Genomic DNA, 20827 nt, shown 5'->3' on the forward strand with positions numbered 1-20827 from the left:
GGTTCAGGTAAGGAAGAAAAACTGGTTGAGATAAGCAATCTAGTTTCTGGTTATTTTCATTTATTTTTTATTTCATCTAATAGGCATACTGGTGGTATTGAGTGTGCTAATAGCCTTGGTTTAGTCTACACCCCAAAACAAACGCCCTTCAGGTAAGCCTTTTGTTAACAGGATGGTATACCACCTTTAGTACTTATCTTGAAATGCAAAGTTGTTTTGTTAGTTACACAATAGCCTTGAACTCCTCTTGTGTGGGTACAAATAATTCAAAGATTATTACACATTGCTATTTGATTTAGCTATAGAGCATACAAGGCAAGAAGGCAGCTCACTGCAATTGATTGGAATTTCCATATAAATCTTCCACAAGCACAACAACAAAGCTGGTGAAAATTTGGTTACTAGAAAATATAACCCAAGGACAAGGCAGTGGGATAACAAATTTGTGAAGTGACAAAGAGCTCATGAATATGTGCCAGTGCTCATTTCGAAAATATTTAGAAGGAGAATTGGTGATAGTGGTGGCGTGACACAACTTGTTGCCCTCAATACAAGTGACCCTGCTTTAATAGCTCCAACAATTGCTCATGTCCCACCTCCTCCTACTAAAGAAATTGTTGAACGAAGGAGCAGATTTACATAGACATGTGTGCAAACAAGTGAACAGCCTGAACTCGCAATTAAATCTATTGACTGTACATAAATTTATAATATTACCATCTTGATATCTATATGTATATACTTAAAATAACAATAAATTACAGTACCAGGGAGCAGTTGTATGGAAGTTAGATAGTGCTATTCACCAGATAGTGCTTTTTTATCAGTTATGAAAATAATATCGATGTAAGAATATTAATAGCAACTCAACAAATGGCAACTTTAGGGCAATCAAAAAAACACTATCTGGTGGATAGCACTATCTAGCCTTTGTACAACCAGCCCCTGGTGTGCTAGAAATATTCAGTTTCAAAAAAATACTTTTGAGTTCCCAATTCTTTTTAAGAAACCCTTTATGTTTCAAACTTCATTGTCCCCATTTAAAATTATCTGACTTAGTGTTCCCTAAATCCCATGTAAATTCCTGTGATTGATGGAAAACGTTCCTTAATTTTTAAAACAACACATGAGGGGCATACTCGTCTGTTACCCCTGCCCAGGTGACCATGCCGTGCCAAAATAAATTGTCTATATGCTGCCTTTCTAAATGCTCTTGTGCTATTATCTTCCCTGTCATTACGTATATCTCCCGTATTTCTTATACACAGCTCCAGCACATCAGGGTCGAGGCATAATTTTGTGAAGCGGGAAGAAAGTGTGATGCATTTTTTTAATTTACAGCACTTGTTCTCAACCTCCTGTGGCATGGGTTGACATCTTCCACAATTACACCAGTCAGGCTTATTTGTTCCAAAGTGCTCTGGATCTTGGGTGGGTGGCTCATTTGGTTGATCCTGTGCCTCTGGATCTTGTGTGGAGGTTCCATGCCAAAACTGACTCTCATCACCAGCCTCATCCAGGTCATCCTCCATTAGTAACAAGGAGTGTATGTAGTCCATGCTACCAATTCCCCTGCGCAAGCCTCGAATTGCAAGCTTTCTCACCAAACTCTCGTCCAATGTATCAATGAAGTCCTGCATCAAAATGACAAAATAAATTCACAAAGTGTAAAATGTTAAAGGATGATAAATTGCCTCTGCTATGTGGCTATATAAATTCTACCTTAACGTCCTTGTGCTCTTTTTCTCTCTGACTTTCCTCGGATTCCATGGGATTGTGGCTCAAACGAAAACCTTGCGCTCCGCCGCTTGATTTTGCACGTGTTCGTGCTGCTGGTCTGCTTCTGTCGTCTCGCTCTCTGTCGGGATTTTCTACTATTTCCTAAAACAAAAAAAGAAATATTGTCAGTTTGAAAGGCTTTCTAGTCAAAAGAAGAATATTTTCTTCGGACTTACTCTATTCTTGCAAGGTTTTGCACGGGTACCGCATTTACACTCGCTCGAACACAATGAGTTATTCCCTTTGCATGGACAGCCTCTATTTCCCTTTCTCTTGGTGCTACACGAGCTTTTGCAATCACAACGGCTTGCTTATACCGTAAAGTTATAATAACAAGTTCAAAATTAAAAAACTTGCTTTCTTATATGCAAATATATGGAAATTTATACTTACCATATTGATTTTCCTCATATTGTTTTGCTTCACTCATCCGTATGGCGACATTTGTTCCGAATGATTTCCGACAATTTCCGATCATTTTTGTTATGCGCAGAAAAGATGCGCACGAGGTGACACAGCTCCTTTAACTATCTGTTGGATATATTTAATTAAAAGTTTATTGCAACTATACTTACCATTCTTCAACTAGATGTGCCTCATCAATAACAATAGTTTTAATACGCTCTTTAAAAGAGGATGAGAGATTATGAAAAACAAGTTTGTTGTCTATTAATGCTTTCGGATGGGCGAATATAATCTGGCTTGGTCGCGAGATTTTTTTACCATATCTATAGGATTTTCATCAGGAACCATTTTAAGGATGCAAACCTTGACATATTCTTTCAATTTGTTGACTTGGTCTAGCATAAGGGCGTTCAACGGCGAGATGACTGTAATTGTAGAAGGGTCAATGTTCTGTGTTTGACCGGCATGCTTGAGTTGCGTTTTAGACAGATAATAGTCATATATATGCATATGGTAAGAGCTGGTATGTTAAAGATTTCCCGTATCCAGTTGGCAAAACACACACTGGATCTTCGTTATTGATAATTATCTTCTTTATAGTTTTGAACTGTTGTGGTTTTAACTGAGTTCCTTTCCTTCCCATTTTCTCCAAAGAGAAAGCCACTGCCTTCCTAAGTACTATATCTCTCTCCATATTTAATACGATATTACTTGGTAAAACGTTTACTATAATTACAACTTCTTTTGTAATAGATTTGCTTTCTTGCACGTATGTTACGAAATGCGTATATATAATGTAATTTAGCATTGTTAAGAAATAGAAGGTCAATATCGACGAGGAACTTACTTGGGGAACATGTCACACAAAATGAAGTGTAAAGTAAATATTATTATGACCCTTCGGAATCACAAAATTACTTTTCCTGTCATGAGGTGACAGCCCATGGGATTTCCTCCGAAACAATAGTATGTCGTACAAAGTACAAGTGTCACGACTTAAGAACATAAGTTCTAGGCGGATACTAGTTTATGTCAATCATGTCTTTGTTATATTTTGCTCGGTTAAGCACTTGAAGCCTTACGTCACTAAAAGCTTAATTCGATGAAATTATTAGTAAAATAGTTTATAAGTTGAGATACGGTTCACAGAGTAATAAGTTGATAATTGTACTTTAAGTTGATGATAAATATTTTAAGTTGTGAACAAGTTTTAACAGTGATCGATTAAGTAAAAGACCAACTTAACTAGTGCGTCACCGGCCTTAAGTAAACAAAGTATGAGAGCTGGACCGAGCTTCTAACGCCAACCCACACTTACAACCTACAACGCTGATTGGATTGTGTGAATCACATCACCTTGCACAGGGCGTCTTCAAGATCCCCTCAAATTTTATTATAAAAGGAGGCGCACAGCAACAGAACATTCAGTGGACTAAATACGAGAGTGGACTAAAAGGAGTGGATTAAACACGAGAGTGGACTAAAAGGAGTGGACTAAACACGAGAGTGGACTAAAAGGAGTGGACTAAAAGGAGTGGACTAGCGGAGTAAAAAACCCATATGAAACGTTGGAGAAGCTCAACCTAACAGAACATTCAGTGGACTAGCGGAGTAAAGATTAACTTATGAAACGTTAGGAAGCTCAACGACAGAACTGACGAAGAAGACAAGAACATTTAACGACGATCAAGATCGAAGATAGAAAAAGAAGAGAACAGTAACGAACTTTAGTTGAATTATTGTAACAATCCACTACCTCGCGTAGAAATAAAACCACATAACAACTTGGTGGAGGAACGGCTCTAGGAATACCTCGCCTTTGTACTATACTAACTTTGAAGGAACGGCATGATGACCGGGTCGAATAAAACGCACGTTCTGTGTTCATCAATACTTCTACTTATGGCAATACTAGACTTTGTTTCATTTTTTGGTTGTCTCTGTAAGACAACTGTTCACAACCTCTACACTTCCCATGAACTAGAATTGAAACTACAGTCGTTTTGCCCTCAGTCTGCAGTCCAAGACGAGTTTGGCGACATATTCTCTCTCTATCCTAATATGATGGCTATGTCGAATATCCAGCCAACGAGGTACCAGTGGAAGCCTCCGTGGTCGTTGAAATATGACTACTAAGAGTCTGAAACGTATGACATGGCGAGAAATTTTGGACGCGCACGCGCGGTAGATACACAGACTTCGGGAGATTCGAAACAATATGGCCACGCGAAATCACACGGCTTTATTAGGGTTATATTAAAAATGTGGCCTTACCTCTAAACTTTTTAAAAATGTGAAAATGTTCTATCTGATTCAGTTTTTAGACGTAAAACTTGATGTTTTGATATCATGGATGATATTTAGATGTTAATACTTCTTGCGGTTTTGCAGGAAATAGCCAACGGCTATTAAAGTATAGAAAAACACCATTTATAGCGTCGAAAGTTGTTTTGACCGTTGAACTTGTAAGATTTTCGCGCGATCGGGCCACGATAACCAAAATGTTCTATCGGTTTTCTAAACTCCGAGCGATGATTTTGAACACCCATCAGTGCAAAATGTGAAAATATATCTCTTGCGGTTTTTAGCTTCAAAATCAGCAAATTTCAACGTTATATTTTCATCAAAACTGACCTTTTTCCCCAAAAAACTCTTCAAAAAATAACTGAAATTGTGTTTCATTGTCCATATTTGCTAGGCAACCAAGCCTTGACTTGTTGCTATGGTTTTAAGGCATATTCGAACTTTTTTTGTCGCATTTTATGGTATTTAGAATGTGATATATCGTGTGTATTTCACTTGTGATTCGTTAGAATAAATTAGAACAATTTATTCGTTAGAATAAATTAGAACCCCCCTGTGCGTGTCCAAAATTTCTCGCTATGAAAGTCTCAGAGTTTTCCAGATCCTTCCTGATGGTCAGCACGTTTATACATGGACATGAAACTGAACGCATTTTAAGATTTGTATAATATTAGTTTTTGTCATTGTCATGTTACACGTATATGTTTTTATTTTTCTGTATATTTCGATAATATTAAACACGAGAGTATGGCTGTTCAACTAAAATTCCTTAGGTACACTCAGCATGCTAATTAAACATGTTGCCGTAGGATAGCGCATGCATGTTTTTAATTGGGTCAGTATATAAATTTAATTCTGACGCTTTTAGTTATGCGTCATTCGTTGATAATATATTTTTCTCTTCCCCCGGGACAGTCAAGGGTCTCCCAAACTTGTTGTAATAGATTATAATTCTTTTTCAAGCCAAAAGCTTAAATATTAGACACATTCTTGTTTTCTCTATGTAGACTCGGTATTTATATTTTTGATGAAAACCTATATTTTGGAGTTGGTTTGCTGTGCATGACGATTAAAAATAAATGAAATGAGTTTCAGTAATATTAAGAAGTATACGTATAAAATTTGTTTGCATGAGTTGAAATATTTTGAAGAATTATTAAGACGTATATAAATAGGTTTAGGTTATTATTATGGAGAGATGTTTTGTCGGAAGAGCTTTATAATAATTTCCTGTTATGTAAGTTGATCAACCAAGAATCTGAATACAATTTTCGCTGTTGCATTGATAAGATATTTTATGAAATTTGAATAATTTTGGGTACACTTTCTGATTGCATCTACAAAATTTAAAATTTCGCTCAAGTCCCTGGTACATACATTCAGGAAAACAGGCAATTTCTACACCTTGTTTTCACACTGATTTTGGTTTAAATCGCTATATTCTCACGTGTTGGATATATAATTGTAGATTACCCCTGAGGTACATATAGGCATTAGTATAAAATTAAATTTAGATTATGGTATCTTGTATAATCAATTATGTAGTGTTGTCGTAGATTAACAACACGTACTATATGTATGGTCTCAGTTATTAGGCATTTGGTAATATGCCTGTGATAGCCACGCCGAGCTCAAAAAATTAAAATAGTTGGGAAATTGTAGACATATACATACACATATGTATGATACTTAGTTAACTAAAGTTCTTATCTTCACTCGAAGCTGAGGACAGCTTATTCTAGGTGAGGAGGATTGTTACGAAATGCGTATATATAATGTAATTTAGCATTGTTAAGAAATAGAAGGTCAATATCGACGAGGAACTTACTTGGGGAACATGTCACACAAAATGAAGTGTAAAGTAAATATTATTATGACCCTTCGGAATCACAAAATTACTTTTCCTGTCATGAGGTGACAGCCCATGGGATTTCCTCCGAAACAATAGTATGTCGTACAAAGTACAAGTGTCACGACTTAAGAACATAAGTTCTAGGCGGATACTAGTTTATGTCAATCATGTCTTTGTTATATTTTGCTCGGTTAAGCACTTGAAGCCTTACGTCACTAAAAGCTTAATTCGATGAAATTATTAGTAAAATAGTTTATAAGTTGAGATACGGTTCACAAAGTAATAAGTTGATAATTGTACTTTAAGTTGATGATAAATATTTTAAGTTGTGAACAAGTTTTAACAGTGATCGATTAAGTAAAAGACCAACTTAACTAGTGCGTCACCGGCCTTAAGTAAACAAAGTATGAGAGCTGGACCGAGCTTCTAACGCCAACCCACACTTACAACCTACAACGCTGATTGGATTGTGTGAATCACATCACCTTGCACAGGGCGTCTTCAAGATCCCCTCAAATTTTATTATAAAAGGAGGCGCACAGCAACAGAACATTCAGTGGACTAAATACGAGAGTGGACTAAAAGGAGTGGATTAAACACGAGAGTGGACTAAAAGGAGTGAACTAAACACGAGAGTGGACTAAAAGGAGTGGACTAAACACGAGAGTGGACTAAAAGGAGTGGACTAGCGGAGTAAAAAACCATATGAAACGTTGGAGAAGCTCAACCTGACAGAACAGACAACCAAGACGAGAACAGAAAACAACGAGGTCCGAAAGGACGAAGAATCAGAAGAGAAGAGAAGAACGAGAAAGAAGAGAACATTAGTGAACATTAGTCAAACTTTGTAAAGATCTCCTACCTCGCGCATATAGAAAATAAAAGCCACATAACACGTATATAATAACTAATAAGTTTGCATATTCTCCTCTTTCACAAATACCATAATGCTTTGCGCTTTGGGGGGTTATTTAAAAAATATTTCCTTTGTACCATTTGTTTACAATTTTAAACTGTTAATAATAGGTAAAAAAGACTATTCTCCTCTTTCACAAATACCATAATGGTTTGCGCTTTGGGGGGTTGTTTAAAAAATATTTCCTTTGTACCATTTGTTTACAATTTTACATTGTTAATAATGGGTAAAAAAGACTATTGTTGTGCTCCTGGATGCTCAAATAACCGAACGAAATACCCTGAACTACAATTCTACAGAATTCCGAAAGAGAAAACTAGGAGAAAGAGCTGGCTAGCTAGAATTAGGCGTGATTTTGTCCCTTCTGAAAACACACGACTGTGTTCTTCTCATTTCGCTGACGGCGTGAAGTCAGATGAAAGAACCAGTCGAAATTTTATTCCTTCGATTTTTGAATACTCTCACTTGGCACAAACAACTCCAAGGACCACGAACAACAGTGTCACAAAAGACACAGCATTGGAAGTTATTACAGAACCGAAGCTGAAGAGGCAAGGAAGAATGCCGGTAAGCCAGTCCAAACTTCGTTCCGATTTATCTTTTCCTCAAAGGTTTGATTGGCATGTTTTTTTTTCATAGACCAATCAGATACGCTTTTTAAAAACCAGTTGTGAATTTTAATAATTCATAACCTGTTCTATAACATTCAACGTTTGCGCACTGTGCAGCAATTGCTAAAATCCTTTATATTTTAACTTAGGTACCCACTCGAAAAGAGAGGCCTAAAGGTAATCCACAAGATGATAACTTTGGAAGGCACAATGTTTGGGGAGTATGCCTTCCTTCAAGCCATCCTCTAAAAGCACATGATTATTGTAGAACACAGGCTTATCCAGACAACCTAAACTTTGATTCAGAAACCTTAAAGCATATCAATGACTTAGAAAGTAGAGTACAGAAACTTGAAGAAGAAAACAAAAATCTTCGCTCACGATGCCTCATTTTAGCCCAATTGAAGCATGATGATCCTAGCTTTCAGTTTTGGACTGGATTTCCTAATTATGGTTCTTTCAGTGCTTTGTTTCAGTACCTGGAGTGTGCTTTGAATTAAAAGACCTTTGCCAAATGCTAGAATCCCTGGATGAAGGAAATGCCAAGCACTTTTCCAATTTTCTAAATGTGAAGATTATCATTGATTGTACAGAAATTTTTACAGAGAAACCATCATCATTGCAAGCATGCAAAGAAATATATTCCAATTATAAAGGGCACACAACATTCAAGTTTTTAGTTGAAATTGACACACATGCAGCAGTTGTTTATGTTTCTCGAGCTTGGGGTGCGCGCACTTCGGACAAACATATTACATCAAACTGTAATGAATTACTAGATGCAATGAAAGAGGGGGATGAGATAATGGCTGATAGAGGATTTGACATAGATGATGTCTTAAGTGTTCCAGGTGTTAAAGTTATCATCCCAGATTTTAAGGGGAAAGACCGCTCACAAATGAGGGGAGTTGAAAGTAGAAGGTCAGAAAATATAGCAGTGGCACGAATGCATGTGGAGAGGGCAATACAGAGAATCAAGATTTATCGTATTCTTCGAACTGAAATACCTTTGACTAAGACACACTTAGCTGAGCAAATATTTACTGTTTGTGCCTATTCAGTTAATTTCCTGTCCCCAATACTACAATAGGTTGACAGTTAAATATTGAAAAGAGCATTGGAAACAAAACTTTTCAATATCAAATATTTCAGAATCATACTTTGATATATATTTCCCTAACATATTATTTGTCTGTACAATAAATTTCAGTATAAGTAAACTATATGTACAATTCAACTATATAAAGTTTTCAACAATGGATAAATAAATTATTAATGCATTTCATTAATATTACCAGTGGGTAAATAACTTATTGTAAATTGTGTTGCACATATATATGTGGTACTATCAGTGAGCACTTTATATAGTATTACATTACTCTATTACATTTAGAAACCCTTGGGGCAGCCCTAATAATTCAATGGTATTTGTATAATAACTATTCCACTCTTACAACAGTGCTGAGAGATTCATATGTAATTCCAAGTTTACCAAATCTACTGTGTCCAAACTTAACCCGAGGATATGCAGGCTCCAATAAAATACTGTCATAATAAAATTTCCTAAGGTTGCAATTGCAACCATGATGATCATTATGATGATCTTGATCATAATTAGCATAATAATCATAATAAATTATGGTTGCCATGGCAACCATGATGATTATTGTGATGACCATGATCATCATTAGTATAATAATCATAATAAATTATGGTTTCTGTGGCAACCATAATTTTCATTATGATGATCTTAATCATATTTAGCATATTATTCATGATAAATTATGGTTGCTATGGCAACCATTATCATCATTTTGATGATAATGATCCAAATTAACATAACAATCATAATAAATTATGGTTGCAATTGCAACCATGAAGATCATTATGATGATCTTGATCATATTTAGCATATTATTCATGATAAATGATGGTTACCATGGCGACCATAACTTACATTATGATGATCTTTATCATATTTAGCATATTATTCATGATAAATGATGGTTGTCATGGCAACCATTTTCATCATTTTGATGATAATAAACAAAATTAACATATCAATCATAACAAAATTATGGTTGCAATTGCAACCTTGATGATCATTATGATGATTTTGATCATAATTAGCAAAATAATCATAATAAATCATGGTTGCTATAGAAACCATGATGTTCATTATGATGATCTTGATCATCATTAGCATAATATTCATAATAAATTATGGTTACCATGGCAACCATTATTTTCATTATGATGATCTTGATCATATGTAGCATATTATTCATGGTAAATGATGGTTGCCATGTTAACCATAATTTTCATTATGTTGATCTTGATCATATTTAGCATATTATTGATGATAAATGATGGTTGCTATGGCAACCATTATCTTCATTTTGATGATATTGATCAAAATTAACATATCAATCATAATAAAATATGGTTACCATGGCAACCATAATTTTCATTATGATAATCTTGATCATATTTAGCATAGTATTCATGATAAATGATAGTTGCAATGGCAACCATAATTTTCATTATGATGATTTTGATCATATTTAGGATATTTTTCCTGATAAATGATGGTTGCTATGACAACCATTATCATCATTTTGATGATAATGATCAAAATGAACATATCAATCATAAAAATTATTGTTGCAATTGCAACCATGATGATCATTATGATGATCTTGATCATATTTAGCATATTATTCATGGTAAATGATGGTGACCATGGCAACCATAATTTTCATTATGATGATCTTCATCATCTTTAGCATATTATTCATGATAAATGATAGTTACCATGGCAACGATAATTTTCATTATGATGATCTGGATCATATTTAGCATATTATTCATGATAAATGATGGTTGCCATAGCAACTTTTATCATCATTTTGATGATAATGATCAAAATTAACATATCAATCATAATAAATTATTGTTGCAATTGCAACTATGATGATCATTATGATGATCTTGATCATGTTTAGCATATTATTCATGATAAATGATGGTTCCCATTGCAACCAATATAATCATTTTGATGATAATGATCAAAATTAACATATCAATCATAATAAATTATGGTTGCAATTGCAATCATGATGATCATGATGATGATCTTTGTCATATTTAGCATATTATTCATGCTAAATGATGGTTGCTAAGTCAACCATTACCATCATTTTGATGATAATGATCAAAATTAACATATCAATCATTAAAAATTATGGTTGCAATTATAACCATGATGATCATTATGATGATCTTGATCATAATTAGCATATTATTCATGATAAATGATGGTTACCATGGCAACCATAATTTTCAATATTTTGATCTTGATCATATTTAGCATATTATTCATGATAAATGATTGTTACCATGGCAACCATAATTTTCATAATCATGATCTTGATCATATTTAGCATATTATTCATGATAAATGATGGTTACCATGGCAACTATAATTTTCATTATGATGATCTTGATCATATTTAGCATATTATTCATGCTAAACGATGGTTGCTAAGTGAACCATTATCATCATTTTGATGATAATTATCAAAATTAACATATCAATCATAATAAATTATGCTTGCAATTGCAACCATAATTTTCATTATGATGATCTTGATCTTATTTAGCATATTATTCTTGCTAAATGATGGTTGCTAAGTCAACAAATATCATCAATTTGATGATAATGATGATAATTAACATATCAATCATAATAAAATATTGTTGCAATTGCAACAATGATGATCATTATGATGATCTTGATCATATTTAGCATATTATTTATGATAAATGATGGTTACCATGGCAACCAAAATTTTCATTATGATGATCTTGATCATATTTAGCATATTATTCATGATAAATGATAGTTGCAATGGCAACGATAATTTTCATTATTATGATCTTGATCGTATTTAGCATATTGTTCAGGATAAATGATGGTTGCTATGGCAACCATTATCATCATTTTGATGATAATGATCAAACTTAAAATATCAATCATAATAAAATTATGGTTGCAATTGCAACCATGATGATCATTATGATGATCTTGATCATAATTAGCATAATTATCACAATAAATTATAATTGCTATGGCAACCATGACGATTATTGTGATGACCATGATCATCATTAGTATAATAATTATAATAAATTATGGTTACCATAGCAACCATAATTTTCATTATGATGATATTGATCATATTTAGCATATTATTCACATAAAATAATGGTTGCCATGGCAACCATTATCATCATTTTTATGATATTGATCCAAATTAACATATCAATGATAATAAATTATGGTTGCAATTGCAACTATGATAATCACTATGATGATCTTAATCATAATTAGCATAATATTCATCATAAATGATCGTTGCCATGCAAACCTTGATGATCATTATGATGATCTTGATCAAAATTAGCTTAATATTCATCATAAATGATCGTTGTTATGGAAACCATGATGATCATTATGATCGTCTTGATCATAATTAGCATAATAATCATAATATATTATGGTTGCCATGGCAACCATAATAATTATTGTGATGACCATGATCATCATTAGTATAATAATCATAATAAAATATGGTCACCATGGCAACCATAATTTTCATTACGATGATCTTAATCATATTTAGCATATTATTCATGATAAATGATGGTTGCTATGGCAACCAATATCATCTTTTTTATGATAATGATCAAAATTAACACGTCAATCATAATAAATTATGGTTGCAATTGGAACCATGAGAATCATTATGATGATCTTTATCATTATGATGATCTTTATCATATTTAGCATACTATTCATGATAAATTATGGTTACCATGGCAACCATAATTTTCATTATGATGATCTTGATCATGTTTAGCATATTATTGATGATAAATGATGGTTGCTATGGCAACCATTATCTTCATTTTGATGATATTGATCAAAATTAACATATCAATCATAATAAATTATGGTTACCATGGCAACCATAATTTTCATTATGATGATCTTGATCATATTTAGCATAGTATTCATGATAAATGATAGTTGCAACGGCAACCATAATTTTCATTATGATGATCTTGATCATATTTAGGATATGGTTCCTGATAAATGATGGTTGCTATGACAACCATTATCATCATTTTGATGATAATGATCAAAATGAACATATCAATCATAAAAATTATTGTTGCAATTGCAACCATGATGATCATTATGATGATCTTGATCATATTTAGCATATTATTCATGGTAAATGATGGTGACCATGGCAACCATAATTTTCATTATGATGATCTTCATCATCTTTAGCATATTATTCATGATAAATGATAGTTACCATGGCAACGATAATTTTCATTATGATGTTATGGTTCATATTTAGCATATTATTCATGATAAATGATGGTTGCCATAGCAACCTTTATCATCATTTTGATGATAATGATCAAAATTAACATATCAATCATAATAAATTATGGTTGCAATTGCAACTATGATGATCATTATGATGATCTTGATCATGTTTAGCATATTATTCATGATAAATGATGGTTCCCATTGCAACCAATATAATCATTTTGATGATAATGATCAAAATTAACATATCAATCATAATAAATTATGGTTGCAATTGCAATCATGATGATCATGATGATGATCTTTGTCATATTTAGCATATTATTCATGCTAAATGATGGTTGCTAAGTCAACCATTACCATCATTTTGATGATAATGATCAAAATTAACATATCAATCATTAAAAATTATGGTTGCAATTATAACCATGATGATCATTATGATGATCTTGATCATAATTAGCATATTATTCATGATAAATGATGGTTACCATGGCAACTATAATTTTCATTATGATGATCTTGATCATATTTAGCATATTATTCATGCTAAATGATGGTTGCTAAGTCAACCATTATCATCATTTTGATGATAATTATCAAAATTAACATATCAATAATAATAAATTATGCTTGCAATTGCAACCATTTTTCTTATGATGATCTTGATCTTATTTAGCATATTATTCTTGCTAAATGATGGTTGCTAAGTCAACAAATATCATCAATTTGATGATAATGATGATAATTAACATATCAATCATAATAAATTATTGTTGCAATTGCAACAATGATGATCATTATGATGATCTTGATCATATTTAGCATATTATTTATGATAAATGATGGTTACCATGGCAACCAAAATTTTCATTATGATGATGTTGATCATATTTAGTATATTATTCATGATAAATGATGGTTGCAATGGCAACGATAATTTTCATTATTATGATCTTGATCGTATTTAGCATATTGTTCAGGATAAATGATGGTTGCTATGGCAACCATAATTTTCTTTTTGATGATCTTGATCATATTCAGCATATTATTCATGATAAATGATGGTTGCTATGGCAACCATTATCATCATTTACATGATAATGATCTAAATTAACATATCAATCATAATAAATTATGGTTGCGATTGGAACCATAATTTTCATTATGATGATCTTGATCATATTTGGAATATTATTCATGATAAATTATTTTTGCTATGGCAACCATAACTTTCTTTATGATGATCTTGATCATATATAGCATAGTATTCATGGTAAATGATGGTTGCCATGGCAACCATTAACATCATTTTGATGATAATGATCAAAAGTAACATATAAATCATAATAAATTATGGTTGCAATGGTTGCAATTGCAACAATGATGATCATTATGCTGATCTTGATCATAATTAAGATAATAATCACATTAAATCATGGTTGCTATGGAAACCATGATGATCATTATGATGATCTTGATCATCATTAGTATAATAATCATAATAAATTGTGGTTACCATGGCAACCATAATTTTCCTTATGATGATCTTGATCATATTTAGCATATTATTCATGTTAAATGATGGTTGTAATGGCAACCATAATTTTCATTATGATGAACTTGATCATATTTAGCATATTATTCATGATAAATGATGGTTGCTATGGCAACCATTTTCATCATTTTTTTAATTTTATTATTATTATTAATGGTTTAAAATACTCACCTTCGCAATTAATTGAATTACGGTGGGTATACAAAAATTATGGAAGTAGCTATTATTTACAGTATATTTACACATTAAAAAGTTAAAAAGTTAAGTCAAATCTAAGTTTAAAATCTTATTGCACTACTCACAACGATACTCATATTAAAATATTACAGCTGAAGTTATTTACTGTTATTCAATAAAACTACTGTACTGGGAAAGAAACTACGGCGGTATCTTTCTGTTCGACATTTTATTGGTGTTAATGTGTTCGAGTTTCTAAGTTCATAATCAATTGAACAAGTTCTGGGCAATGGAACATATTTTGCCAAAGGTCCTCCTTTTTCAATACTTTTCATTGTATCAAGGCAAAGTTGCTCTCGTCTTTCATCCAATCTGGAACACCCAAGGCGTGCTAGAACTTCCTTATAAGAATAGCCCGGTAAGATAATTCTCAGAGCTCGTTTTTGTACTCGCTCTAACTCTTCAGCAAGGTATAAAGGTAAAGAGTGGTGCCATACAACGCAACAGTACTCCAGAACAGATCGTATCAGGGCAAAATATATACTTAGTAAATCCTCCGCGGGAACGCCACCTCGTCGTAAAGAGCGGATGATATATAAACGTTTAGAAGCCTTGGATACAACTGACTCTATATGTTCATTCCATTTAAGATCACTTTGAATAACCAGACCAAGTACTTTATGAGACCGCACAACATCAACAACGTCAATCATTAATGGTGATAATTCGGGAGTTCTCCTGAGGAAACAAACACGTAGTTCCTTGCATTTCTTGGGATTGAGTTTCATAAAATTACTCGAAGCCCAAGAATTGATTGAATCCAGACCAACTGAATCTTTGAATGCTGCCTTTTGTAACATTTCAGATGTTGATATATCATCCACAAATTTCCAAATATCCTATTTCGTGTGTTTTTACATCAAGGTCATTTATCATGACCAAAAACAAAAATGGTCCAAGTTTAGTTCCCTGGGGTACGCCTGCTTTCATTGGCAACCAATCCGAGATTTCTCCCCGAGTTTAACGATGTCGGCGATTAGTGAGGAAGTTGATAATCCAAGTTAACAGAGACGATCTGACACCTATGCCCAACAGCTTTGATATCATAAATTATGCCCTATACGTCGAACGCCTTTGCGAAATCAAGGAAGCAAAGTCTAAGATATCTTTCAGGGATTCTAAATTACACAACCAGGTTGATCATATCCAGAAGACAATAAGTCGTTGACGTGCCTTTCAAACTTCCAAACTGTTTAGGGTCGATCTTGTCTTTAATATCAGTTATCATCCACCTGACCACAAAATCTTCAAGAACTTTAGACAAACAAGATGTCAGTGAGATGGGTCTAGTGTCACCTTCACAGGTAGGAGGTTGTGATTTTGGGATCGGTATAATGTCTGAATCTTTCCATATGGCAGGAACAATTCCAGATGTGAGTGATACATTGAAGATGGTTGCGACAGGCTCGGCTAGTTCGTAGGCGAACTCTTTTAGGATACGGCAAGGAATGTTATCTGGACCGTGGGCTTTAAAGGGTTTAACTGCTGACAATTTTTGAAACACTTCGTGCGGTTGGACAGTTGGGACGGGTTCTTTGGTTGGAAGGAATGCTGGAAGTGCAGTCAAGTCAAGTGGTGGAATGTCAATATTCACCGATGCATAGAACATATTCAAAACATTAACTAATTCTGATTGATCAAGGGTTCTTCCATCTTGTTCAAGCGAAAAGGAGTGATTCTTTTCGGATTTTCCACCCATTTTATTCACAATTTTCCACCACATGCGACAGTCATCTTTCTTTAAATGTTGCACCTTTGTTTTATAGTACGATATTTTCCTCGCATTGATCTTTTGCTGAACCTTATACTTCAGTGATCTCCATAAGGTTGTGTTGTGCCTATGAAACGCCTTCTGTCGGTCTTTGATAAGTTGTTTTTTTGCGGGTGTTATCCATGGTTTATCGTTGTGATGACGTATTAGAGTCTTTTGTGGGAAAATTTGGTCGATACTTTCTGTTAACTGGTTTGTGAAAGAAACCGCTAGACAATCAACAGTAGGATTGGGAACAAGGTCACAAAACCAATCGTGTGTACTAATCATCTACCAAAAGCATCTATCCCGGATTTAGGGTAGCGGCGTACTAAGGTTTTGACAGATTTCACTTGTATGTCGTGGTTGGAAATGCTATCGGCAGAAGGTAGCCAGTGTAGGATATGTGGTCACTAGATCCTAATGGAGCGAGAACTTTAAGGCAATTATATAATTTATGCATATTTGTAAGGATAAGATCCAGTATTGCTGATTCTCTGGTTGGTTGGTCAACAACTTGTTTAAGATTTTGAGTGGTAGTTAAAGTTCGTATTTCAAAATCGTTGAAGTCGCCCAAGATTACTAGACCATGGTCAGGGTGCTTATTCCGAAGTTGGTCAATGGTATTGATTAAATAATCGTTGAGGTCGTTGTGCTCTGATACTGCCAAACCTGGCGGATGGTATACAACACAAATTGCTAGGCCAGAGAGAGGTCTGGGAAGGCGTTTAGGTCGTAGGTTAAGCCATAAGCATTCTAAATTTTCACTTTCTAGATCTACCCGTCGGATACAATGAATGTCGTTTTTGACAAAAACACAAACTCCCCCACCTCGACCAGTTGCACGATCTTTACGAAAAAAATTATAACCATTGATTGACAATAAGCTGCTGTCTATATGTTTATATAACCATGACTCAGTTATTGCGATAATGTCGAAAGACTTGAGACTTACAAGTGCGATCAATTCATCAATCTTTGGCAGGAGCGAACGGGAGTTCAATAAAAAGAAGGATGGAAGCATCTCCTTTTTAGGTCTTTTGTTAGCATTATCAGTACAATTAAGAGTTCTGATATGGATTAGGTTGTGGGAGGGGATATAGCAATTTCTGTGTTTTTTATGTTGTTTAGGCGTTCTAGAACGGTCTGTGATATGTACGGGAATATTCACATCATAACTGGTTTTATTTGGCGTCGACGGTATTTCAAAATTAACAAATGACGACCAAGTCTCTAATGCTGCTTCATTATATTGCCGACATAGTCCAGATAGTCTAGCCAATCTTTCGCACGGTGGGGACGTATAGCGGGTGGACTGCCCCTCCGTACTTGGCGAAAAGGAGGAATTGGTTTGTTTATTCTTTTCTCTGACGCACTTTTCATAGGGTTTACTTGCGGTCGGGTTTTTCTCCTTTGTGTTCCTCTCCTGGGGTTCTTTCGGATTGAATAGAGGCGGAAGTATTGATGTTTTTGTCGATATAATTCTGATTGGACTTCAAATGACGTAGCTTTTCGTGGTGGCACGTGGGTACTTTTACCCTCTTGGCTGGACTGAAGGCGAAGGCTTTGAGTCGCTCGGTGTTTCTGACGGTAAGCTTCTGATTGATCTTTAAAAGACATAGATTGGTGTTTTAGTTGATACGGTTTTGATTGATCTTCAATACCAACGTTTGTCGATTCGTGCGGAATGTCTAGTTGTTCGTTAGTATCTGACTCCCCGTCAGACGTAGTTTTTCCAGGTGCCATAGTTTTTCCAGGTGGCACATGGGTACTTTTATCCTCTTGACTGGACTAAGAGCGAAGGCTTTGATGAGTCGATCGGTGTTTCTGACGGTAAGCTTCTGATTGATCTCTAAAAGACATAAGTTGGTGTTTTAGTTGATACGATTTTAATTGCTCTTCAATACCAACGGTTGTCGATTCCTCCGAAATATCTAGTTGTTCGCTGGTATCTGACACCCCCGCAGACGGGACATTTGCATTTACTGGCACAGAATTTGCATCTGTTGTCACAGCAAGGACCGGATCTGCATTCATTGATCCTTGGGTATTGATTAATTCCCTATATTTCTTGTTTTCAGCTTTGAGACTGACCAGGTCCGCCGTAAAAACTTCTACTGTGCTCAAAACAATTTCATTCTCATCCCTCAACGATGTGGAATCAAACTTGTTAACATTCGGCACTTGGTTTGAGTTGACTGAGTTATGCATTGAGTTATTAATCCCGTGTATTTCATTTTGCATTTTATCAACAGCGGAACAAATTTGATCAATTTGGCTTGAATTTTTACTGATAGCTTTCCCTTGTTCAGACTCAACAATTGTCATATCTAATTTAAAACCTTCTAAATCAAACGACACTTCTCTACAACGACACTCAGGGGTATAGATCTTTCCTTCGGCTTCGGTTTCAGATCGATCGACTAGTATCTCAAGCAAATTCTGTTTTATAGACTTTCCACACTCGTTTTTGAATTGCATAATTTTTTTCTCGCTAAACCAAGTTAAAAGCGGCGCACCATCACAGAAAAAGACCTTACTTTCACCTCTTGGCGATGTCCATTCGCCGTCAAGCTTTAAAAATTCAGAGACGGTTACTTTAAGAGACGAGTAATCGCCCATCCATGCTAGTTTAAGATTATCTTCAACCAGAGTTATATCACGTTTACGATGGGAAACTCGAATAGGTGGAGAAAATTCACAACAAGAAGCAGTAGAGGCTGATTCATTCCGCTGAATATCGCAGTTCAAATTTTCGTGTCTATCCGCCATCTTGTAATATCTGTTGAAAGAATCGTATCTTTAGAATCGTCTTGAAACGTAGATAACAAAAATCAAAATTGCCATGGCAACCATTATCATCATTTTGATAATGATCAAAATTTACATATTATTCATGTTAAATGATGGTTACGATGGCAACCATAATTTTCACTTTGATGAATTTATCATATTTAGCATATTATTCATGATAAATGATGGTTACCATGGAAACCATAATTTTCATTATGATGATCTTGATCATATTTAGCATATTATTCATGATAAATGATGGTTACCATAACAACCATAATTTTTATTATGATGATCTTGATCATATTTAGCATATTATTCATGATAAATGATGGTTGCCATGGCAACCATTATCATCTGATGATAATGATCAAAATTACCATATCAATCATAATTATGGTTGCAATTTCAACCATGATGATCATTATGATGATCTTGATCATATTTAGCATATTAATCAGGGTGAATGATGGTTGCCATGGCAACCATTATCATCATTTTGATGATAATGATCAAAATTAACCTATCAATCATAATAAGTTATGTTTGCGATTCCAACCATGATGATCATTATGATGATCTTGATCATATTTAGCATATTATTCAAGATAAATTATGGTTACCTTGGCAACCATAATTTTCATTATGATGATCTCGATGATATTTAGCATATTATTCATGATAAATAATGGTGACCATGGCAACCATAATTTTCATTATGATGATTTTCATCATCTTTAGCATATTATTCTTGATAAATGATGGTTACCATGGAAACCATAATTTTCATTATGATGATCTTGATCATATTTAGCATATTATTCATGATAAATGATGGTTGCCATGGCAACCATTATCATCATTTTGATGATAATTATTAAAAATAACATATCAATAAAAAAAAATTATGGTTGCAATTGCAACCATGATGATCATTATGATGATCTTGATCATATTTGGCATATTATTCATGATAATTGATGCTTGCAATGGTAACGATAATTTTCATTATGATTATCTTGATCATATTTAGCATATTGTTCATGATAAATGATGGTTACCATGGCAACCATAATTTTCATTATGATGTTCTTGTTCATATTTATTATATTACTCATGATAAATGATGTTTGCTATGGCAACCATTATCATCATTTTGATGATAATGATAAAAATTAACAGATCTATCATAATAAATTATGGCTACCATGGAAC

General features: G+C 33.9%; 1 protein-coding gene across 3 annotated transcripts; it reads right to left on the minus strand.

The window, feature by feature from the left end:
- Positions 1–932: 932 nt before the first annotated feature.
- On the minus strand, positions 933–3852 carry LOC114524279. Of its 3 annotated transcripts, XM_028545432.1 has the most exons (5): positions 2548–3852; positions 2173–2310; positions 1956–2089; positions 1723–1881; positions 933–1634 (listed from the first exon to the last, which is right to left on the minus strand). In XM_028545432.1, the coding sequence occupies exons 2-5, from the start codon at positions 2255–2257 to the stop codon at positions 1056–1058; spliced, it is 957 nt and encodes a 318-aa protein (XP_028401233.1). In that variant the 5' UTR covers positions 2258–2310; positions 2548–3852; the 3' UTR covers positions 933–1055. The 3 variants fall into 3 exon arrangements, with proteins under 3 accessions (XP_028401233.1, XP_028401232.1, XP_028401234.1); XM_028545431.1 differs by having other exon boundaries at positions 2173–3852; XM_028545433.1 differs by lacking the exon at positions 1956–2089 and having other exon boundaries at positions 2173–3852.
- Between the last annotated feature and the right edge of the window lie 16975 nt (positions 3853–20827).

Source organism: Dendronephthya gigantea, unplaced genomic scaffold (genome assembly GCF_004324835.1).
Source record: "Dendronephthya gigantea isolate DGI-Jeju-01 unplaced genomic scaffold, DenGig_1.0 000030F, whole genome shotgun sequence".
Lineage (NCBI taxonomy): Eukaryota > Metazoa > Cnidaria > Anthozoa > Malacalcyonacea > Nephtheidae > Dendronephthya > Dendronephthya gigantea.